Source organism: Malaclemys terrapin, chromosome 4, assembly GCF_027887155.1.
Source record: "Malaclemys terrapin pileata isolate rMalTer1 chromosome 4, rMalTer1.hap1, whole genome shotgun sequence".
Taxonomy (NCBI): Eukaryota; Metazoa; Chordata; order Testudines; family Emydidae; genus Malaclemys; species Malaclemys terrapin.
In genome coordinates this window covers 28066733-28090794 of record NC_071508.1, presented here as the reverse complement: position 1 = coordinate 28090794, position 24062 = coordinate 28066733, and the positions used below count along the sequence as shown (strand labels likewise).

Genomic DNA, 24062 nt, shown 5'->3' with positions numbered 1-24062 from the left:
CTTGCAGCTTTGGGACAAGTGATTCAGACCCTGGGTCTGTGTCTGGAGCCAGACGGGAGTGTCTGGCTCAGCAAGACAGGGTGCTGGAGTCCTGAGCTGGCAGGGAAAACAGAAGCAGGGGTAGTCTTTGCACATCCGGTGGCAGCTCCCAAGGGGGTTTCTGTGATCCAACCCGTCACAGTAGTGTAGACATACCCTTAGAGTGCAAAGTTAAGCCCCTGGGGCTCTTACTTGCAGGATTGGGGGCCAGGTTTGCACTGCGTTAGAATTTGTACTGCAACCCAACCAGCCGTTGAAAATCTCACTCGTCCTTGTTTTTTTTTTTTTTTTTTAAAGTCGCTCATCAGTTTTGCCAATCGCACCCACCCTCCTACAGCCTCTACCTGCCCTGCGCACACTGATTGCTACACGTCCCCCTCCCGCCCCTTATCCCTGTGGCCCTGTGCTATTGGCTGCTCTCAGTTTACCTGCCCCCCCCCGCTCCGCTTTCCATTTTTCTCATTGGTTCAGGGCTCTACCTTGAACCAATCACAATCCCTTTCACCTGCCCTAGTTTTCTGCCTGCTCTTTGGCGGAGGAGGAAAAAAGTTTGACTTTCGGCTTCAACTTTTTAGTCAGCTCGGAGGAGGCCATTGCAGTGGGCAAAGCGGCTGTTTGGGGACTCCGTTAAGCCCCCCTAAAGGATCGAGGAATTTATTGCAATGCAGTATTGCGCATATTGCAACAGCTGGAGGCAATGCACCGATTGCATCAACTACAATCTCTGCATGCCGTGCTGCTGTTGCAGTAGTTGCAAGCATGGTAGCCAGCAGTGCTTGTATTAGCCGGGGGCAGTTCATGCTTTGTATTAGCTGCATTCCCATGTATTGCACTGCTTCGAAAACTTGCTCGCTTTGCAACCACTAATTGCATTTGTCGCATGCCTCGCACCAGCTGCATTCAGTGCACCAGTTGCGTGCCGCCCCCCTCCGTTGCATTAATCTCTGCAGTTGGTTTAATTGCACGGGGGCAGCATGACTGCCAAGCAGCGCAAAGCAGGCAGAGGGCGGACTGAGAACAATGCTGGGGCTTTCGTTGCTCCGGGCCGGACGGAAGAGAGGGAGGCCGGGGGTCCCAGGCACAGGGAAGCCTGGGCTTGGAAGTGCCGAGCCGCGCTGGGGCTGCTATTGCTCGGGGTGGCTGCCGCCGGGGTCGCTGTCCTGGGCTGGCTGCTCGTGCACCAGCTGGAGACGCTGGAGCAGCTGGGAAAGACTGTGGAGAAGGTGCGGGGCCGCCTTGAGGAGCTGGAAGTGCTAAAGGAGCAAGTGCAAAGGACGAGAGAGCAGGTAGCGGGGTGCTCGGGGTGGGCCGGGCTCCGCAGCTCCGGCAACGGGGGGTGGTGGGGTACGTGATTTGGGAGCAGGGGGCTGTTGTCCTTACCTGCATTGGGCGCCAGGGCTGGCGGGAAGATGGGGGGGGGGGGGTGTTATATTAGAGCATCTCGTGAGAGACTGTTGGAGGGGTCTCCAGTTCTCATGTATTGGCTGTTATTGGAGAGTTGCTAGGCGGGATTGCCCGCCCCGGTGAGGGCTGGGATTGAGTGGGGGCACGGGGCAGAGAACAGTCTTGTTGGCTTTGGGGGGTGGGTTCCCTGCGATGCCACAAAAAACTTTTCCAGGTTCTAGAGATCCACTAACTCTGCTGGGCGGGGGGCATGGAGTTCGCTCTTCCCAGCTGTAGTTTGCATTCTTCACCTCTGAGCCCCTTGTGTGTCCTCCTGGTCTGTTCTAAATCAATGTCCTCTTCCATCTCTGCACTCTGGATTTCCTGTCTACACCTCATGGTCAGAGAAACGAGGAACAGACGCTCCAGAGGCTCCCTCAACTGTGTGCAGGATAAGGGAGGGAGAATCAAAGAATCATAGAATATCAGAGTTGGAAGGGACCTCAAGAGGTCATCTAGTCCAACCCCCTGCTCAAAGCAGGACCAATTCCCAGCTAAATCATCCCAGCCAGGGCTTTGTCAAGCCGGGCCTTAAAAACCTCCAAGGAAGGAGACTCCACCACCTCCCTAGGTAACGCATTCCAGTGTTTCACCACCCTCCTAGTGAAATAGTTTTTCCTGATATCCAACCTGGACCTCCCCCACTGCAACTTGAGACCATTGCTCCTTGTTCTGTCATCTGCCACCACTGAGAACAGCCGAGCTCCATCCTCTTTGGAACCCCCCTTCAGGTAGTTGAAGGCTGCTATCAAATCCCCCCTCATTCTTCTCTTCTGGAGACTAAACAATCCCAGTTCTCTCAGCCTCTCCTCATAAGTCATGTGCTCCAGACCCCTAATCATTTTTGTTGCCCTCCGCTGGACTCTTTCCAATTTTTCCACATCCTTCTTGTAGTGTGGGGACCAAAACTGGACACAGTATTCCAGATGAGGCCTCACCAATGTCGAATAAAGGGGAACGATCACGTTCCTCGATCTGCTGGCAATGCCCCTACTTATACAGCCCAAAATGCCGTTAGCCTTCTTGGCAACAAGAGCACACTGTTGACTCATATCCAGCTTCATATCCACTGTGACCCCTAGGTCCTTTTCAGCAGAACTGCTACCTAGCCATTCGGTCCCTAGTCTGTAGCAGTGCATGGGATTCTTCCGTCCTAAGTGCAGGACTCTGCACTTGTCCTTGTTGAACCTCATCAGGTTTTTTTCTGCCCAATCCTCTAATTTGTCTAGGTCCCTCTGTATCCAATCCCTACCCTCTAGTGTATCTACCACGCCTCCTAGTTTAGTGTCATCTGCAAACTTGCTGAGAGTGCAGTGCACACCATCCTCCAGATCATTAATAAAGATATTAAACAAAACCGGCCCCAGGACCGACCCTTGGGGCACTCCGCTTGAAACCGGCTGCCAACTAGACATGGAGCCATTGATCACTACCCGTTGAGCCCGATGATCTAGCCAGCTTTCTATCCACCTTACAGTCCATTCATCCAGCCCATACTTCTTTAACTTGGCAGCAAGAATACTGTGGGAGACAGTATCAAAAGCTTTGCTAAAGTCAAGAAATAACACATCCACTGCCTTCCCCTCATCCACAGAGCCAGTTATCTCATCATAGAAGGCAATTAGGTTAGTCAGGCACGACTTCCCCTTCGTGAATCCATGCTGACTGTTCCTGATCACTTTCCTCTCCTCTAAATGTTTCATAATTGATTCCTTGAGGACCTGCTCCATGATTTTTCCAGGGACTGAGGTGAGGCTGACTGGCCTGTAGTTCCCCGGATCCTCGTTCTTCCCTTTTTTAAAGATGGGCACTACATTAGCCTTTTTCCAGTCATCTGGGACCTCCCCCGATCGCCATGAGTTTTCAAAAATAATGGCTAATGGCTCTGCAATCTCACCCGCCAACTCCTTCAGCACCCTCGGATGCAGCGCATCCGGCCCCATGGACTTGTGCACGTCCAGTTTTTCTAAATAGTCCCGAACCACTTCTTTCTCCACAGAGGGTTGGTCACCTTCTCCCCATGCTGTACTGCCCAGTGCAGCAATCTGGGAGCTGACCTTGTGCGTGAAGACAGGCAAAAAAATCATTGAGTACATTAGCTTTTTCCACATCCTCGGTCACTAGGTTGCCTCCCTCATTCAGTAAGGGGCCCACACTTTCCTTGATTTTCTTCTTGTTGCTAACATACCTGAAGAAACCCTTCTTGTTACTCTTAACATCTCTTGCTAACTGCAACTCCAAGTGTGATTTGGCCTTCCTGATTTCACTCCTGCACGCCTGAGCAATATTTTTATACTCCTCCCTGGTCATTTGTCCAATCTTCCACTCCTTATAAGCCTCTTTTTTGCGTTTAAGATCAGCAAGGATTTCACTGTTTAGCCAAGCTGGTCGCCTGCCATATTTACTATTCTTTCTACACATCGGGATGGTTTGTTCCTGCAACCTCAATAAGGATTCTTTAAAATACAGCCAGCTCTCCTGGACCCCTTTGCCCTTCATGTTATTCTCCCAGGGGATCCTGCCCGTCTGTTCCCTGAGGGAGTCAAAGTCTGCTTTTCTGAAGTCCAGGGTCCGTATTCTGCTGCTCTCCTTTCTTCCTTGTGTCAGGATCCTGAACTCGACCATCTCATGGTCACTGCCTCCCAGGTTCCCATCCACTTTTGCTTCCCCTACTAGTTCTTCCCTGTTTGTGAGCAGCAGGTCAAGAAAAGCTTTGCCCCTAGTTGGTTCCTCCAGCACTTGCACCAGGAAATTGTCCCCTACACTTTCCAAAAATTTCCTGGATTGCCTGTGCACCGCTGTATTGCTCTCCCAGCAGATATCAGGGTGATTAAAGTCTCCCATGAGAACCAGGGCCTGTGATCTAGCAACTTCTGCTAGTTGCCAGAAGAAAGCCTCGTCCACCTCATCCCCCTGGTCTGGTGGTCTATAGCAGACTCCAACCACGACATCACCCTTGTTGCTCACACTTCTCAACTTTATCCAGAGACTCTCAGGTTTTTCTGCAGTATCATACCGGAGCTCTGAGCAGTCATACTCCTCTCTTTCATACAACGCAACTCCCCCACCTTTTCTGCCCTGCCTGTCCTTCCTGAACAGTTTATATCCATCCATGACCGTACTCCAGTCATGTGAGTTATCCCACCAAGTCTCTGTTATTCCAATCACATCATAGTTCCCTGACTGTGCCAGGACTTCCAGTTCTCCCTGCTTGTTTCCCAGGCTTCTTGCATTTGTGTATAGGCACTTAAGATAACTCAACGATCGTCCCTCTTTCTCAGCATGAGACAGGAGTCCTCCCCTGTTGCGCTCTCCTGCTTGTGCTTCCTCCCAGGATCCCATTTCCCCACTTACCTCAGGGCTTTGGTCTCCTTCCCCCGGTGAACCTAGTTTAAAGCCCTCCTCACTAGGTTAGCCAGCCTGCTGGCGAAGATGCTCTTCCCTCTCTTCGTTAGGTGGAGCCCGTCTCTGCCTAGCACTCCTTCTTCTTGGAACACCATCCCATGGTCGAAGAATCCAAAGCCTTCTCTCCGACACCACCTGTGTAGCCATTCGTTGACTTCCACGATTCAACGGTCTCTACCCCGGCCTTTTCCTTGCACAGGGAGGATGGACGAGAACACCACTTGCGCCTCAAACTCCTTTATCCTTCTTCCCAGAGGGAGGCTTGTGAAAGAAAGTAAGACTGTTATTTTTGGTCCAAAATCAGGGACATACTTGAGAATTATGATGAACATGACACAGGTAGAGTCCCCAAACTGCCCCTCCCCCCCCTCCACCAAAATCCACAGCTATGGCTTCTCAAACTGTAGCTATCCATGGATTAGTGGGACAGGAACGCATATTGTGTGAGCTGAGTCACTAGGATGGTTTCTTCTCTTGACCTGCCTGCAGCAGGACACAATGGGTTAATAGAGCTGACTTCCATATTAGGGTGGAAATGAGCTCAGTCTGTGTATCAGGATCCTCTGTGGGTGAATTTATGGCATGAACAAAGGAACTCTGGCCTGGTTGTCAGTCTCTTTATTACAAGGCATAGGATGGACTGCCAGGTCCAGGGTGAGATGCACTGGGGTGTAGGACTGGAAGGGTATCGGGTTGAGGGGAGCTGGCATTACTGTATGGAGGAAGACTGTTACTGGTTTTATCCAATTCTTGCTCTTGCAGGCACTGAAATTCATTTATGGCTGTGTGCCTCTTGGGGCAGAGCTTCTACCCATCTGGGACACATTCTTCTCCTGGTTCTCCCTCTGGGGCAGTGCAGCTCCTCACAGTCTCTTGTTCTTGGCTCTGTAATCATGGTCCAGCCCTACATTCCTTCACTGAAGTTACTGAGACCATCACGTGTTTGAAGGAAGCAGAATCTATTGTTCTTTGTTATCAAGTGCTTGGGCTGCATGTAAGGACGGGTGGTGTCTATATATGACACAAGCTTTAGACACATTTGGTTTATGCACCAGAAATTATTTCAAGTGCAGTGACTTAGGTCAGTGGTTCTCAAGCAGGGGTAAGTGTACCTCTGGGGGTACTCAGAAGTTTTCCAGGGAGTACATCAACTCATCTAGATATTGGCCTAGTTTTACAACAGGCTACACAAAAAGCATTAGCGAAGTCAGTACAGACTAAAATGTCATAGACAATTGTGTTTATTAGGGTTACCATATTTGAACATTCAAAAAAGAGGACACTCCATGGGGGGTGTCAGCCCCGCCCACAGTCCACCCCCCTCCTCCCACGCTCCGCCCCCACTGCCCCAGGTCCTGCCCCCTACCCACTTGGCCCTGCCACCGCACCCCTCCTCACTCCCTGGCTTGCTGCTGGCTTGCTGCAGCCCTCCTCAGTCTCCCACCCACCGCTCGCCTCCTCCCACCTGTCGCTCACCTCCTCACTCCCCTGCCAGAAACCCCCATGCGCACCCCGAGAACCTCCACCTGCCATTGGCTCGCCACTTCTTGCCTCCTCATCCCCGCCTGCCCACCCACCACTGGCTCGCTCACCTCTTCAACACCCGCTGCTGGCCTTTTCAACCCCCCCCCCCCCGCCGCTCCCCCACTCAACCCTCACCTACATAGGGTGACCAGATGTCCCGATTTTATAGGGACGGTCCCGATATTTGGGGCTTTTTCTTACATGGGTGCCTATTACCCCCCACCCTCTGTCCCGATTTTTCACACTTGCTGTCTGGTCACCCTACACCTACTCAACCCCCGCTGCTCCCCGCTCGCCTCTTCACCCTCCCCGCTCGCCAACTCATCCCTCCTGCTGCAGGTCCCTCTCGCTCCTAGGATTAGGGGCAGCTGAGGGGTCTCCATGTGCTGCGCCTGCCACAAGCGCACGCTCCATGGCTCCCATTGGCCGGGAAAAGCGCCAGTGGGAGCTGCCGAAGCCGTGGAGCAGGTCTTGCAGGCGCCGGCAGCGTGCAGAGAACCCTCCGCGCCCCCCCCCCCCCCCCGCCTGACCCAACCATAAGAGCCAGAGGACCTGCTGGGGGACGAGGTGGGGAGTGCTGGCGGCGCTTACCTGAGGTGGCTCCCAGGAAGCATCTGGCAGGTCCCTCTGGCTCCTACGGGTGGGGGGGGGGAGGAGGGCAGAGGGCTCTCTGTCTGCTGCTGGCGCCTGCAAGCCCCACCCCCGCAGCTCTTATTGGGCACCGGTGCAGCACGGGAGCTGCCCCTGGAAGTGCCGCCAGCCCTGGGACTTTGGACTTGGGGTTACCATATGTCTGTATTTTCCTGGGTGTTTTTAGATATTTTAAAAATTCCTCCCAGGTGGCGATTTAAGAACTAAAAAGCCAGACATGTCTGGGAGAATATGGATGTATGGTAACCCTATGTTTATACTGCTCTGTGTACTGTACAATGTAAATACAGTATATCCCAATTGATTTATTTCATAATTATGATAAAAATGAGAAAATAAGCAATTTTTCAGTAACAGTGTGCTGTGACACTTGTATTTTTATGTTTGATTTTTGTAAGTTTTTTAAGTGAGGTGAAACTTGGGGGATACACAAGACAAGTCAGACTCTTGATGGGGTACAGTAGTCTGAAAAGGTTGAGAACCACTGTCTTTGGTATTAATCTGCGGTGAATGCAGAGGTCTTTAAAATAGCCCTCAAAAGAGGGCTTACGTATGTGACGGGTTTGATCACAGAAACCCCCTGGGAGCTGCTACTCAGTGTGCCAAGACTACTACTACCCCTGCTTTCCCTGCCAGCTCAGGACTCCAGTACCCTGTCTTGCTGAGCCAGACACTCCCATCTGTTCCAACAAAGACCCAGGGTCTGAATTACTTGCCCCAGCGCTGCAGGTTTACCTGAAAGCAGCTAACAGAAGTGTTCCTGTCTTTAACACTCAGATGCCCAACTCCCAATGGGGTATAAATCCGTTTTACCCTGTATAAAGCTTATAGAGGGTAAACTCATAAATTGTTCGCCCTCTATAACACAGAGAGAGAGAGAGAGAGAGAGAGAGAGAGAGATGCACAGTTATTTGCTCCCCCAGGTAGTAATACATACTCTGAGTTAATTAATAAGTAAAAAGTGATTTTATTAAATACAGAAAGTAGGATTTAAGTGGTTCCAAGTAATAACAGACAGAACAAAGTAAATCACCAAGCAAAATAAAATTAAATGCGCAAATCTATGTCTAATCAAACTGAATACAGATAAGATCCTCACCAGTTCCGAAATGCTCCCTTTTACAGACTAATCTCCTTCTAGCCTGGGTCCAGTAATCACTCACACCCCTTGCAGTCACTGTCCTTTTGTTCCAGTTTCTTTCAGGTATCCTGGGAGGGTGGAGAGGCTCTCTTTAGCTAGATGAAGACAAAATGGAGGGGTCTCCCAGGGGTTTAAATAGACTTTCTCTTGTGGGTGGAGACCCACTCCTATGCAAAGTCCAGCTCCAAGATGGAGTTTAGGAGTCACCTGGGCAAGTCACATGTCCATGCATGTGTCAGTTTTTACAGGGAGCATCCATTGTTTACATGCTACCTTGAACGTCCTCAAGTAAACTTCTTATGTGGATTGGAGCATTCCAAGATCCATTGTCCTTAAGTGTTTCTTGATTTAGGTACTTAATTTCAACATTCCTTCTCCAGGAACTGACCAAATGCTCTACTAAGGTTATTTAGAAATTAAGCCAGTACACAGCCAATATTCATAATGTTTATAACTTCGAATACAAGAATGATACATGCATACAAACTTGATTAATACATTCAGTAGATCATAACCTTTACAGAGGTATGTTACATGGCATATGTAGCATAAAACACATTCTAAGCATATTTCCATAAAGCCTTATGGGAGGTACCGTCACAACGTGGTACCTAGGTATTGTCCCCACCCCCCAGCACATGGGATGAGTTTCACCCTTGGTAGGCAGGCATTGACAGGCCAGTGGTCTGATTGAATAAGACCAGTCCTCTGCCCTGCTTTTGAAAGTGTCCAATGCCTTATGCTTCAGAGGACAGTGCTGGAGAAACCTGTTACTTGCTTTGTTGGTTGTGTTGGTGTTGAAGGGAGCTTTGTTGGCTACAAAATGAAGACCCAAATCCTCTCTCGACTTCCTGCTTGGATGTAGGCTACTGCTTTATAGTGGTTACGAGTATAACGTACTGGCAGACTTTGCCGTTTTGGCTTTTTATCCTAGGAGTGATGTCTTCTCTCTTTAAAACCTCCCTTTCTGTAATGGGAAGGACTCCCATTAGTGACTCAAGAACAGCCATGCAACTCCCTGGCCCCCGGCTATGAAGACGTTACAGGTTGCTGGCTAATGTATAAAGCACAAGCTAAAGACACATTATTTTCTTAATGCTGCAACTTGAGTCCCAGAGGACTATTCTCCTCCCCCCCCCCCCCCACCTTTAAAAACACAACATTTAGAGTTTGGTAGCACAAAGGGCGAGGTGGGATTAATTCCATCTCTCTCTCTCTCTATGTGTATGTGTATGTGTATATATATAAATTTTTTTTTCTTTTTAATCCTGTTAGTGTATTGACAGTTGGTTGGACATGGCGGCTGGGCTAGAGGGTCAGGAAAGAAGTGCTAGCTGTTGATCAGTAATGAGTCCCCTTGCTAAGCTTTGAGCAGAGTTGCTGAGTGAGCCGGGGGTGGGGGTTGCCCCTGCTAGTCCTCCTCTGTCAGAAGGTTGTTATGGCCTGGCCCACAGTTGCCATGGGGAGGAAAATGGCAATGGAGACCACGGAATGACATGCTGACTGATATTGTTTCCTTGTGCTACCAGCCCCCCCCCCTCCCCCCAGCTTGCCTCTGTCTCTCCTTGGGGCAGGGACCGTTTTTTGTTCTGTTTTGTACGGTGCCTAGTAGGACATGCCTGGGACTCCTAGACACTGCAGTAATACAGCTAATCTCTAACAATAGAGGAGGCAACAGATACAAAAGGTGTATGTCTAGTGCTAGTTGCCATATTGGGGGTGTCATTGTGCCAGACCCTCTTCTCCCCCCACCCAGCCCATGTGTGATTAGACTCATGTGCATGCACCATGCTTGTGAGAAATTTCACATCTGGGCCATTGTTCACAGCTGTCTGTCCAAGTCTCTGAATATGCTGGAAGGAGGGATGCAGCCCTTGGGAGCTGTGCCATGTTGTTTTCTAACAAGGGGCAGGCACCCAAACATAAACCCATTCTCATTAGCTCTGTGACTGCTCGTGTGCCTGATGAATCCACAGCAGTGTGCAGGTCTAATCCCTGTGGCATGACTCTGCGTTACTAGGGGTCTATGCTTGTGTGGGGTGTGGGCAGCACTCTCCCTCACTGATAGGCCGCGTGGCTAGAATTTGCAGAAAGGCAGAAGCACCCACAACTGGGGCCAGTTTTTCAGGTGAGCTTGGCATATTGAGAGCTGAGATCTCCTGAAAATGTAACTGTAAATGTCACAGTGGGAGCTGCTGGGCTTTTCGAAAAGCCCAGCACCGTGCACGCTCCCCAATGTCTGCGGGGACACTTCAGTGAATGTAACCATGCTGTTATCTTGCGTTTATAGGTCTCCCTTAATCCAAAGCAAACTACCTGCACCTAACACTGCCAGAATGCAGCGCCACCTGGGGTAGAGGATAGCAATTGACTAGTGGACAGTCAATCACACAGCTGAGATGGTGGGAGGAATATTAATTATCCAGTGACCAGTGGGGCAAACTCCTGCTTTCAGACAGGTCTTTGGTCTCCACTCGAAGCCCAACGCGCAGGAAACTACTGAGAACTGTATTTATCTATCTTGACTGGTCAGAGTTGGTCCTGCTGGGATGTGAACCTATAGTTCCAGAAGTGAAGATGTTTCATAGCTGAATCAGAGACTTCAGAGCCATCCCTCCTGGCCTGAGAAGGCGATGGGGTATGCTGGCCACAGACTCCAAAATCATAGAATCGGGACAACAGAATGTAACCTCTTCCCCTTCTTCTGAAACTTGCGTGGGAAAGCCCCGCTCACGCCTGGGAGGAGAGAAGTATATTTTCAACCTCCTGCCATTCAGTGGCTGTTGGTTACTAATAATATCCATCTGCTTGTTCAGTTTCACCAAAACTCTGGAATGTGAAGCAATCCAGCAGTGACTGCTCAGTTGTATTTGCGTAACTCTGCATAACCAGTCAATGCTGTCAGGGTTCCTTCCCCACTCTGAACTGTGGGGTACAGATGTGGAGACCCGCATGAAAGACCCCCTGAGTTTATATTCTACCAGCTTAGGTTAAAACTTTCCCAAGGCACAAGTTCCACCTTGTCTTTGATCACTGCCACCACCAAGTGATTTAAACAGATGTTCAGGGAGGGCTACTGGGGGGCCTACCTCCCCCAAAATATTCCCCCCAAGCCTCTACACCCCGTTTCGTGGGGAGGCTTGAGAATAATATCCTAACAAATTGGTTACAAAGTGAGCACAGATCAAACCCCCTACGTCTTTAGGACTCTGAAAAACAATCAGGTTCTTAAAAGAAGTTTATTTAAAAAAAGATAAAAGAATCACCTCTGTAAAATCAGGATGGAAGATAACTTTACAGGGTAACAAAAAGAGTCCAAACAGAGGATTTCCCCTCTAGGCAAAACTTTAAAGTTGCAAAAACAGGGTTAAACCTCCCTCTTAGCTTGTGAATTTTCCCTGTGCTAAAACAAAAGAGAATCTAATGCATTTCTTTGCTATTACTTACTATTTCTGCAATACTAGATGCTTAGTCCAGTTATGGCTTAGGGAGATGTATTTACCCTGCCCTGGTTCCTTTGCTGACTCTGAGAGAACAAAACAAAGACACAAACAAAAACCTTCCCCCCACAGATTTGAAAGTATCTTCTTCCCTTATTGGTCCTTTTGGTCAGGTGCCAACCAGGTTATCTGAGTTTCTTAATCCTTTAGACGTAAAAGATGAATTAACCCTTTACAGGGTAAAGAGGGATTAGCTGTATGTTTATGACAAATGCCTACTCAGAATTAAAGTGAATACAGTTGGCACATAATCCGTTCCAAAGTGGTCCATCATTTTAAATAAGCACCTACAATTCTCCGTTTACATTCACTTTTCCTGGTATCCTACCCCTGTAGCACAGCCCAATGTGCTTCTGGGCTGCTGTCGTAGCGTATTATACCTGGGGAAAGGGCTAGAACAATGTGTTCCCAAGTGGCCACTGATTTTTTTTTTTTTTTGTGCCCAACTTGAGATCCCTGGGATCTGTTCCCACCCCGCCCCCCCAGCCAAAATCAGTGGCCCCTTGTCACTCAGCCAAAGGCTAGATGGAGTGGTAGAGCTGGGATTAAAACCCTTCAATCCTGACTTGTGGTCTCCCTAGTTTAATTACTAGAGACTTCTGTATGGTGGTGATTTGACCCCTCTCTGTGGTTGGAGAGTACCGGTAACTTTCCAGCCAGCTGCACTGTTCTGAATGTAACTAAAATGAACTAAGTTCTCTGGTCTGGACACTGAAAGCATTTGCCTTCAGCTGTTTAGATTTGTTGAGGCCTTTCTTTAAGGACTAGTGCAGGTTCTCAGAGGGATTTCCTGTCCCTTTATAAGAATTCCTGTTTGTTTAGAAATGCACATTGCACAAAAGTGTCCTAAATCAACCCCAGATGTGCTACTTCTGCTGCTGTTCCCTTGCATAACTCTACATTCCATCCCTGTATGCTTATCACAGTCAGTGACATACTGGGGGAGGAGGACAGATAAGCTAGCTGACTTCTGACCTGTCCACAGGGCTTTCACTTGCTCTCTGGTTCTTTCTGTCGATGCAGTCTTTTGTCCCAACACGGTTACTTGCTTCCCTTGCTAGTTAAATATTTATTAAGGCAGCTTTTCCTGCTGTGGGTAAGGTTTGGGTGATAACCCTTATACAGTACATTGAACCTGGTTAGCAGATAACTTGTTGGACACTGGCTGAACACTGCTCCAGCAGCCCCCTTTTGAATTCCTTTCTGAGAGGGCTTAAGGCTAAGGAGAAGTGGGCCAGCTGGCGGGAACTGTTAATCTGAAAGCCTGTTGTCTGGTCACTGGCACTTTGCAGTGTTACCAGAAGCAGTTTCATAGAATATCAGGATTGGAAGGGGAGGTCATCTAGTCCAACCCCCTGCTCAAAGCAGGACCAATCCCCAACTAAATCATCCCAGCCAGGGCTCTATCAAGCCAGGCCTTAAAAACTCCTAGGGAAGGAGATTACACCACCTCCCTAGATAACACATTCCAGTGCTTCACCACCCTCCTAAGTGAAAAAGTTTTTCCTACTATCCAACTTAAACCTCCCCCGCTGCAACTTGAGACCTTTACTCCATGTTCTGTCATCTGGTACCATTGAGAACAGTCTAGATCCATCCTCTTTGGAACCCCCTTTCAGATAGTTGAAAGCAGCTATCAAATCCCCCTCATTCTTCTCTTCTGCAACTAAACAATCCCAGTTCCCTCAGCCTCCCCTCATAAGTCATGTGCTCCAGGCCCCTAATCATTTTTGTTGCCCTCCGCGGGACTCATTTCAATTTTTCCACATCCTTCTTGTGGTGTGGGGCCCCAAACTGGACACAGTACTCCAGATGAGGCCTCACCAGTGCCGAATAGAGGGGAATGTTCACGTCCCTCGATCTGCTGACAATGCTCCTACTTATACAGTCCAAAATGTTGTTAGCCTTCTTGGCAACAAGGGCACACTGTTGACTCATGTCCAGCTTCTCGTCCACTGTAACCCCTAGGTCCTTTTCTGCAGAACTGCTGCCTAGACAGTCGGTCCCTAGTCTGTAGCAGTGCATGGGAATCTTCCATCCTAAGTGGGGGACTCTGCACTTGTCCTTGTTGAACCTCATCAGATTTCTTTCGGCCCAATCCTCCAATTTGTCTAAGTTCCTCTGTATCCTATCCCTACCACTCCTCCTAGTTTAGTGTCATCTGCAAAGTTGCTTTGATTGTCAGTGTTACAATGGGATGGGAGATCTCTCCAACCCCAAAACAGACAGATTATCAGTTTGACAGGAAGGACTAGCCAGTTCGGTAATGGGATACAGAGCCTTCCATTCTCAATCAGTAGTGACCAGAAGTGATTGCCAGCTCTCAGCTTTCACATATGTGAAATGTGTGAGGGGGCCAGTTCAGGACCTAGTGGGCAGATCAGCCCAAAAGAATCCAGCAAGGCCTTGGGATACCACCATGATGTTACCAAGGTAGACTCCCTAAACTGGCCTCTTTGCTGGCAATTTCTGCATAGAGGCTGAAAACTCAATAGACCACCAGGCGGCCAAACCCCAGAGGAGTTCCCTGCAGGGTAGGACTGAGATGTATTAGTGTGGGAAAATGCACTTCCACTGCTTAACTAAAGGGAAGTCTTCATTTTCCAGTTTAACAAGCAAGGATTCTGTGGGTTGTGTGTGTGTGTTTGTTTGTTTGTTTTTTGTGACCCATCCAAACAAGATGGAGATGCTGTGCAGCTGACAGCACTTTATCTATAGCCAAAGTCAGCCCACTGAAAGCTAGAGGTCCCTGGTTCTGGTGCTCCTGGCTGTTTGTACTGATAGCAGGTTAAAAATAGTTTAGGTTTTTGGGTATGTTTTTAATTTGAGGTCCCTTCAATTTCCCCCATTAATGCTGAGTGTTTGTGTGTTTCCCGCAGCTCCTGCCCTGAGAATAGCCTCTGCCTGCACACGAGAACCTTGAAACGGAAGCAAAGAGCAGCAAGCCTCCTAGGGGACGGCTAACCCCAAACAGAAACTGCTTCTCAGGGGGGCTTTTAAAAATCTGTTGATTTCCTGACAGGTTTGCTTTTAATGAGCATTCAGCCCTGCAAGATGGTAATATAGATGTCTGTGCTAAGGTGGGGCAGCTCTATTTTAGGAAAAAATTGAGTCCATTAGAGCCTACAATTATCTATAGAGCCATAGCTTGGTCTAGTGAGTGATGACAGGCTGCTAAAGTCTTTTGCAGCTCATTTCTGGGATTTGCCTGGTGTAATCCTAAATCCTGTAAATGAAACCTGACATTGAATGTTGTGTACTGGCCCCAGCAGCTACAGCCTCCTGACTGAGCAGCATCTTATTTGCATCTTTTTTGGACCCTGTTGTATGTTGCTTGTTTCAGTATCAATACCAGAGAGAGAGTGGCACAGGTTGTGGATTAACGCCTCCCAAGATGCAGGGTTGGTAGCCTGGCTGGCTGCAGGGTGTTTGTACTATAGCTGGACACACTGAAATCTGGCTTGATATTTAGTTGATTTGTCTGTAGTTTTGTAAAATGTTTTCACAATTTAAAAAAAAAATCCCTTTTTAAATGTCTAAATATTCCCTGCTTGTTGGGAACCAAATGTAACCTCGGGGAGAGTCTGAAAGGACGGGGCCTGTAAAAGCAAAACTGACTGTTTGTTTTGTTATCCAAGTGGAGGGAACCAGGGGCAGCGCTGGATTTTTACAGTGTCACGTCCAATGATCATTCTAAGGGACTGTTAATGCAGAGATGAAGGAACTTGCTTACAAACAAGTTTTAAGCTGATGGCTCCATTGAGCACTTGCTCTGCAGAGACCCCTCCAGCTCCCTGCCTGTGACTCTGGAACAACTGTAGAAGAGGGCCCCAGAGAACCCTTCCCGGGGTGGACATTGGTCTAATGCATGTTGTGATGGGATGTTTCAGCCAAAGCTTCAAAAGCAGCACATTCGTTTTGGGTACCCAGCTTCAGACACCAGGGTCTGATTTTCAGAGGTGCTGAGCACCCCCAGTTCTGGCAGGAAGTCTGTGGGGTGTGAGATTTGGCTTTCAAAAGGTGTCACCACTCTTTCTTGAAAACGCTGGCTGCCAGAGTTAGTGTGTGCTCAGTGGATCCCCATGTTGTGCAGACAGGATCAATAAAGCTTCTAGAAGTGGCCCTTACTGCATTTTGCTGCTTTGATGTCTAGACATACACACACTTGCAAAATCCTTATTGCAAGCTATATATAATTTTTAAGGCGCTCCCAGTAACCAGGGACGTGACCCTCGCAGCAGCGAGCCGGCCATTGCAGTTGAGATGGGCAGCCAAAGTTGCTCTCGAAATTTCTGGTTCTCAGTTAAGCTTGCTCTGCTGGTTTTGCCAGTGGTTCAGGCACTAGCCTAGGACTCGGATGACCTGGTTCAGTTTTCTGCTTTGCCGCCATCTTCTTGTTTGATCTTGGGCACGTCCCAGGGCCGGATCAGCGAAGGTACTTAGACGCCTAAAGGGACAGATAGGTGCCTCATGGGATTCACAAAAGCTCCTGAAGCAGGCGAGGTGCCCGGTTTTGAGTTTTGAACCCCATGAGGTGTGTCTTTGCACCTTTAGGTAACTAATACCGGTGCGGATCTGTGTCTCAGTTCCCCACTGTGCCACACCTGCCCCCACCCAGGGTGTGTGTGACAGCAAATCCGCTAAAGATTGTGAGGTGCTTGGATACTGTGGTGTTGGGGGACCCACACAAGTGCCTGCGATTAACACTTACTACCCTTGTAGTTAGGACCAGGCTAATCCTGGCCCAAATGCCTCACGTTCCGATTGACCTCTCTCGGCCTAGGTGTTAGAGAGACGCTGTTCATGAGCAGCTGCTGTGACTGGAGGGGGGCAGGGGCAGCAGACTCTTGGTGCTGTGGTGCCTATTACTCCTCCTCTCAGGACTTGGCTGCCGTTGGAGGGTGGGGATCTCCTCTCCTCTCCTCCTGTCCCTACTCTGTCTCTCGACCCATTCTTCCCACTGAGGAGGATGTGGCAGGCTTTACCCTGTGCCTTCCCTATTGGTGGCCAGTGGCAGGTGTCTCAGGCCTGGCCTTGTGTCTCTGGTTGTCCCCAGGTTCCAGAACACCCTCCTCACACTGTTTCTTTCCTTCCAAGCTGTCTAACACGGCAGAGCTGGAGCGGCGACTCTCTGACCTGGAGCTGGCCCAGATGCTGTCTAGGCAGAAACTGGAGCGAGCCTCTGTTGCTGCTGAGCGCATCGTGGCCTCTGACCCTATCGGCAAGCTTGCCGCCTTCCAGGCGGAAGTGAAGCAGGCCATCAGCGAGCTGAGAGGAGAGCTCCCCTCCGGGACCGAGCTGGCTGAGCTGCAGAGCCAGCTGGAGCAGCTGAGAACCACTGAGCTGGAGATGCTGAGGCAAGAGGTGGCCGGGCTCTTGTCGTCGGGTTCCAGGCTGGAGCAGAGCGTGGCCTCGTTGACCGGCTCCCTCACCAGTGCCCAGAGGAGCCTGGAAGAGAGAGCTCATAGCCTGCAAGCCATGCAGCAGGAAGCGGAGCACGCTAAGGTGGCTGGTGAGAGATTGGAGAACAAAATTGGCTCCCTGTCAGCCCGGACCTTCATCCTGGAGGGAAGCCTCAACCGCACCACACTGCTGGCACGCGCCCTGCAGCTGCAGCTGGAGCAGAACAGCAAGGCTCTGGCTGGGCTGCAGGAAGTGGCAGCAAATCAGAGCGGGAGCAACAGCTCTGAACCTCGGCAGCTGGAGAACCTCAGGTATGATGGCCACTTGAGGCTGATGTTTGTTACATGTATTGCGGTAGCACTGAGAGGCCGGGCCCCATTGTGCTAGGTGCAGTACAAATAGTCCCTGCTCCGGAGCATGGGATTTGAACACCTCTGGCCAAGCGGAGCCCTGCAGAGCCCTTGCACGTGGCTCTGCTCTCTGTGACATGTCTGAAAGGCTTAACACCAAAGCAGGGGTGGAGTTATTGAGGGGACATGGCTAAAATCAAGGGGCTGCAGTTCAGAGCAGGAGCATTTGCCCTGAATACAAGGGAGGCTTCCCAACAGTGAGACCTGCCTGGAGAAGCCTCTGGAGGGAGATGGCGTTCATGCCATCACTTGGGACACACACAAATAAACTGGGTGGCTATGCTGGTGCTAGCTTAATCTAGTTAGCATGGGTAACAGTAGTGAAGATCCAGTGATAGGCTTCAGCACAGCCTAGCAACCAGACTACAAGCCACTGGGGCTCTGTCTGCTAGCCCACTCTGAAGCTTGTGCAGCTGAATGAAGAGCTGGAGTGAACTGTAGCCTTCTTCAGAGGCCATTAGAAAGCAGTCTGCCTCCTCCTCTGGCTTCGTGACATCACCACTCTGCACTCACTGTAGGCTTGTATCTCAGACTGCTGCTCAGTGTGTGAGTGCCCAGTGGCATCTGAGCCAGCTCCATAGGGACCCGCGGGTCTTGACTCTGCTCTCTGGGCCTTCCAGGGTGCAGATCCAGCAGCTGCACATGGAGAGATCGGCCACGCAGGAGCGGGTGAACGAGGCGCTGCACAGCATTGCTGACCAGAGGAGAGAGCTGCAGGGCAGGATCTCAGAGCTGGAAACGGCTATTCATGCTCTTCAGGGCCATGTGACTCAGGTGAGGACTCTGGGCCACCAGGCTACGGTCACTCCACTGTTGCCTAGGGAGAGGAACGAGCAGTACAGTAGAACCTCAGAGGTGCAAACACCTCAGGAATGGAGGTTGTTCTTTCGAAAGTTTACAACTGAACATTGACTTAATACAACTTTGGAACTTTACTATGCAGCAGAAAAATGCTGTTTTTAACCATCGTAATTTAAATGAAACAAGCACAGAAACAGTTTCCTTACCTTGCCAAATCTTTTTTTTTTTTAACTTTCCCTTTATTTTTTAGTAGTTTGCTGTACAGCTCGGCTGTCTGATTGTGTACTTGTGGTTCCAAATGAGAGGTGTGGTTGACCGGTCGGTTCGTAACTCTGGTGTTCTACTGTCCTGTTAGAGCCAGGGGGAGACGCTGGCCAGGTGTCATAGGAGTTCAGAGATGAGATACAAAGCTGGCTAAGGGGTTCGAGGAATGAGAATGATTCCCTTTACATGATGAAGGATGAGGGGAAACAGCTACCCATGAGAACAGGCCAGGTCTGGCTATTGATCTTGGAAGGGCTGGAGGGATGTTGGGGGACACATAGGTGCTGGCTTTCTCCAGGCCTGTGGGGTACTCAACCCCCCGCTCTGCCCCAGGTTCTGCCCCCATCTGTCCCCTTCTCCCAAGTCCCCATCGCTGCCCCACCTCTTTCTTGCCTCTTCTTGCCCAGTTCCATCACCTCCCCTGAGCATGCCTCATCCCTGCTCCTCCCCCTTTCTCCCAGAGCCCCCTGCACACTGTGAAACAGCTGATTGTGGCGGGTGGTAGGTGCTGGGAGGGAGGGGGAGGAGCTGATTGACAGGGCTGGCAGGAGGCACTGGGGAGGAGGAAGGGGGAGCTGCCTGCTGGTGGGTGCTCCCGAGCTGGAGCACCCACAGAGTCAGTGCATATGTGGGGGACAGACGTGGAATTGCAGATTTAAAAACAAATGCAACTGACATGCTGTGATCACTGTAAAATGCTGTTACTTCAAGCGGTGTAGGGCAGTCTGCATCCACAGAGGTGGGTCTTAAAGATGTGTCCTGCAAAACGCACAAGTGAGGGCTTCTGCATCACAGGTCCGCTTTGGGCTCTGGGCCCTGCAGGTTTATCAGCTTGTAGCGAGCTGGCTGGACTCATGGAATGTGACGTTATTTTGGTAGCAGAATCCCCTGGATTTACTTCCCAGCAGAATTTCTCAGCTGTTGGGTGTGGAGATGGGGGGGGGGGAGGGGGGGAAAGCGTTACAGCTCAGTACCCGGATATCCTTTGGGGAGAGGGTTCTGCAGTACAGTTAGTCACATGAGCTTCTGGGTTGGGCCTAAACCCACCAAAGCAAATACCTGCAGTGAGGAGGAATGCCAGAACTGGGCTTTAGGAGCCCTAAGAGTGCAGATGTGGGCAGTGCTGCTCCCTGCAGTGCAGGAGGATGTGCAGGTCTCGGAACCAAAAGCAGAGGCTTTCAGTCTCCAGTGCCTCTCGCCTGCACTGATCTCGCCCCACGTGCTCGCACACAGACCTTTGCTACAAAGCCCTTTACCTGGCACCTCCCTGGACCCTGCGGGAAGTGGAACTCTCCAGCAGTGCCATCTGCAAGCAGGGAATCTCCGTGTATGTGGTTGCCAGGGTCTGTGAGAGCCCCTTGCAGGGGTGTGTCCTTGGGTAGGAAGCTGGGGTAGCTCCCAGCCCCACAGGGAGGTCACGGCATGTGACCGTGACTCTCACCATGCGCTGCTCTCTGAGGAAGCCTGTGCCTGGGGCAAAGAGTCTGTCCCATGCCCTGGATTTCCTCTCTCTCTTCAGGTGGAGCTGGGCATGGTCAATCTGAACACACAGCTCTCTGGTGCCGTGGAGCAGCAGCTGCAGGGTCTAAAGATTGGGATGGCCAATCTGGAGAGCAGCCTGGGCACCAGCCTGCAGCAATGTAAGAGCAAAATCCCTTCCTGGAGCAGGGGGGTGGGGTGGGGGGACAACCCACAGACTGAACGACTGGGTGTGGCATTGGAAGCCACCCCTGCCGCATGTTCTGCTTGCTCATCAGATGGGCACGTGCATGCACCCCTCTGCATGCTGCTTGGGAACCAGAGATGGAAGCCAGTTGTGTCTCTTCTCTTCCAGTGCTTGGTGGCTCAACCTTGTGCAGACTTCAATGGCCCAAATGATTGGGGTATGTTCGCCCCCGGGTGGGGGAGGGGAAGCAAGTCCATAGACTATCGCGCACACTGTTATTGCGGCAGTCGGGTTGTCCGTGAGCTTTGATGCCAGCCCAGCAGGTCCCTCTGGCTATTCCTGCACAGGCTCTGTTTAACCCACCCCCTGCCCTCAAATGAAAATGATTAGGGGGCTGGGGCACATGACTTGCGAGGAGAGCATGAGGGAGCTGGGGTTATTTAGTCTGCAGAAGAGAAGAGTGAGGGGGATTTGATAGCAACCTTCAACTACCTGAAGCAATGGTCTCAAGTTGCAGTTGGGGTGGTCTAGGTTGGATATTAGGAAACACTATTTCACTAGGAGTGTGGTGAAGCACTGGAATGGGTTACCTAGGGAGGTGGTGGAATTTAGTTCCCCAGTAGCATAATAAGGAGACTCCCCAGTGAATTTCAGAAGCAGTGCATGTTAAAATAGCTAACAGGGAATTTTCATGGAGTCTGTAACCGACCCTTGGGTCCCACTGTTGCAGGACACCACTGGCTGAATGCACTTCCCCCAAAGGATTAGACACTGGCACCAATAGAGCAGCAGCTGCAGTTAGACAACTGGGATAAAAATGTTCCAGGCCATGAGCCAATGAGGAGCTGTGGTGAGCGAGACATGGCCAACCCTGCAGGGACAGTGTGCTTGGGTGGGGTGTGGTAAGAGTCTCTGAACCATCTGAGATAGGTGACATTCCATATTCTTAATCCAAATTTGCAGCTAAATTTTATCATCCAGTAATGTCCACAGGGGGGTGCTGTGGGACTGCGAGTGCTCAAAGCTCTTTGCATGGGAAGACAGCATGGGGTTTCTTTACAAAATCAAATCTGATCTCAGTCCCTGGAAATCCTGATGAGGGGAGGAAGGGCCTTGATTGAGGGAGTCCTTAAGGGCTTCTCCAGGTACATGGTGGGAGTAAGGGGTTCTCTGTGGATGAGAAGTGCCCCATTCTGTACCACAGAGCCTCTGGGAACTGCCATGCAAGTGTTTTTTTCCTCTTCACTCCCAAAGTGAGGCACGTCAGGGTGAGCAGAAATGGGTCTCTGCCCTCCTGAGGCAGGCTGTCCCCTGAGCCCAGGGCTTCCTCGGCCTGCAGGGTCCTTTCACCTGAGGAGAGCTGGACATTGCTCCCTGTGGCACTGCCATCTGCCTGCCTTCCTGCCCCACTCAGGGCTGAATGTTCCTCTCCCAGGCACCCAGCCAGGGAATGAGATGAGACCCTAACCGCAGGCCCACTAGGTCTCCCCGTCACACTAGAGCTGTGGTGCCTATGGTTACTGCTCTGGGTTTGGCTCCATTCAGTCCAGCCAGAGCTTGCTACTCCAGAGCCCCGGGTTATAGCAGATTTGAATTGCTTTGGGCTCCTTACACCTCTACCCGGGTTGTTTTTTTGGGATCCCATCCCCTGTCCTGTCCTCTCTCCACTCCAGGCGTAGTTCCCTGATGCTGTGGTTCCCATTCCCCGTGGAACACTAGTTGGTGAGAATGTGCCGCCTGTCACTGTGCATTAATTAGGAGCCTCTCTAATTGTCACAGCACTGATTGCTTTTCCTGGAGGAGCGGGCGTTCATCTCTAGTAATGGCATGTTCCTTACCCTGTGGTGTGCCAAGCATTCCCTTGATCTTGTGCTGTGATACCTGATCTCTGCTCAGCGCTGTCCCCTTCCAGCTCCTTGTGGGTGCTTCTCCAGGCTAAATGAGTCCTGTCTCTGCAGTCTCATGGTAGATCTCTGCCAGCTTGTTCTCCACCCTCTGGGCTCACTGAGACTCTCTGGAAGGCACTGAAATTGACTCTGATTTGTGCAGTGGCCATCTGCAGTCCCTGTAAAAATGAGAAAAGCAATAGAGAGTCCTGTGGCACCTTAAAGACTAACAGATGTATTGGAGCATAAGCTTTGGTGGGTGAATACCCACTTCGTCAGATGCATGCAAAGTGGGCATTCACCCACGAAAGCTTATGCTCCAATACATCTGTTAGTCTTTAAGGTGCCACAGGACTCTTTGTTGCTTTTTACAGATCCAGACTAACACGGCTACCTCTCTGATACTTGTAAAAATGAGATGTCCCCTGAGGGTGGAGCGCACTGTGTTTGGCAGTGTTTATGCCCCGTACCAGAGAGCACGATACAGTCTTGCTGCCCTAAAGTTCCTCTTCCCCCCTGCAGGGGAATGCTATGGACTAATATGGATTTCTTTCATGGTGGACTGGTGGGAATTTAAAGCTACGGGACTGTATCTCTGATACATCTTACTCCAGGGCATTGTACAGCTGCCTAACTCTGGCTCTGCAGTTATGGGTTGCCTCTCATGTTGACAGAAGATATACAGAAATGGATCATGCAATGGGACGGTGTGTTGGGTCAGTGGGAAGACTGGCTTGATGCCCTCAACAGAAGGAAAGGAAACTAACCTCTTGTTTCCCTTCTCTCTCCCCCGCCCCCACCAGGTCTCTCAGGAGAAGTACAGACCCGCTGTGAGACTGAGGATGGCTGTGGGTGGCCGCACGTGCACGAGATCAGCTTCCCGCACCGTGTCCCGACCCAGCCCACGATTATGCTGGGGCTGGTGGGGCTGAGCACTCGCGGTTCTGTGGGCATCTCGGTGAGAGCTGTGGACGTCACGGACTCTGGCTTCAAAATACACATCACCAGCATGGGCAACCAGAGCCTGACCAGTGCCAGGGTCTCTTGGATGCTGTGTGCCTAGATGGAAAGCTATGATGCGGCCCCTGGGGCAGGGGTTACTGAGCTGGTGGCATCTGCTTTACTTGGACACAACTGTGGTTTGCTTTGGTTTTCTTTAAAGTAATTACAGCTTACAAGGAGTCCATGTAGATGGGATCCCAATGAATAGCCCCTTTCTTGGGAGCTGTGTATCCCCATTTAATGGCAGGCTGAACAACCCCAGGCCTTGCTGAAGGCTCCCGGAAAGTGCAACTGACAAGATCTGTCTTAAACTTCCAAACCTAAGCGCCTAAACTGAACCCACCAGCTATATGCATGTGCAACTGTTTGTCTGCGTTCAGCCACTCTGCATCTGCAGATGTGTGTCTCACTCGCACGAAAAGATGCACCACAAGGCTAATTGTGAGGGAAGTTGAGCACCTGGGTCTGGAAAGTTGGCCTGTAAACCTCTTTATTTAGGAATTTTTTGGTTTTATTATTTTCAGTAGCAACAGTTGGAATGTTCTCCTGCTGCCCATTTAGGATTCTACCCAGTGCTTTGCATGTCAGAAGTGTTAACTTATGCAGAGATGATGCTAATGGCTGGATGCAGCCAAACAACCAAAGGGGGGTGGGTGGGTGTGTGTGTGTGTGTGTGTGTGTGCGTGCGCGCGTCCAGTTGAAATTTCCTGGCTGAGCCAGTTTCTCCTGGCAGTGTGAGCTTGCCTATATGGCAGAGGGCATTGCTAGTCAGGGCTGCTCATCCCTCACAGAGCTATGGCGTCTACGCTAAGCCTTACCCTGGAAGAGATGGACAGACATGCTAAGCTTTCTTGTGGTGTTGCAAGGTGGGCTAAGACTACTAGCCTTCTCTGGACCTCTGATCTCACCAAGTGAAACACCAGCGCA

General features: G+C 50.5%; 1 protein-coding gene across 1 annotated transcript; it reads left to right on the top strand.

Moving 5' to 3' along the window:
* Nucleotides 1–590: 590 nt before the first annotated feature.
* LOC128837419 (myosin heavy chain, cardiac muscle isoform-like) lies at nucleotides 591–23315 on the top strand. Its single transcript, XM_054028603.1, has 5 exons — nucleotides 591–1325; nucleotides 16801–17417; nucleotides 18137–18290; nucleotides 20101–20221; nucleotides 22937–23315. The coding sequence occupies exons 1-5, from the start codon at nucleotides 1014–1016 to the stop codon at nucleotides 23194–23196; spliced, it is 1464 nt and encodes a 487-aa protein (XP_053884578.1). The 5' UTR covers nucleotides 591–1013; the 3' UTR covers nucleotides 23197–23315.
* Nucleotides 23316–24062: the final 747 nt, after the last annotated feature.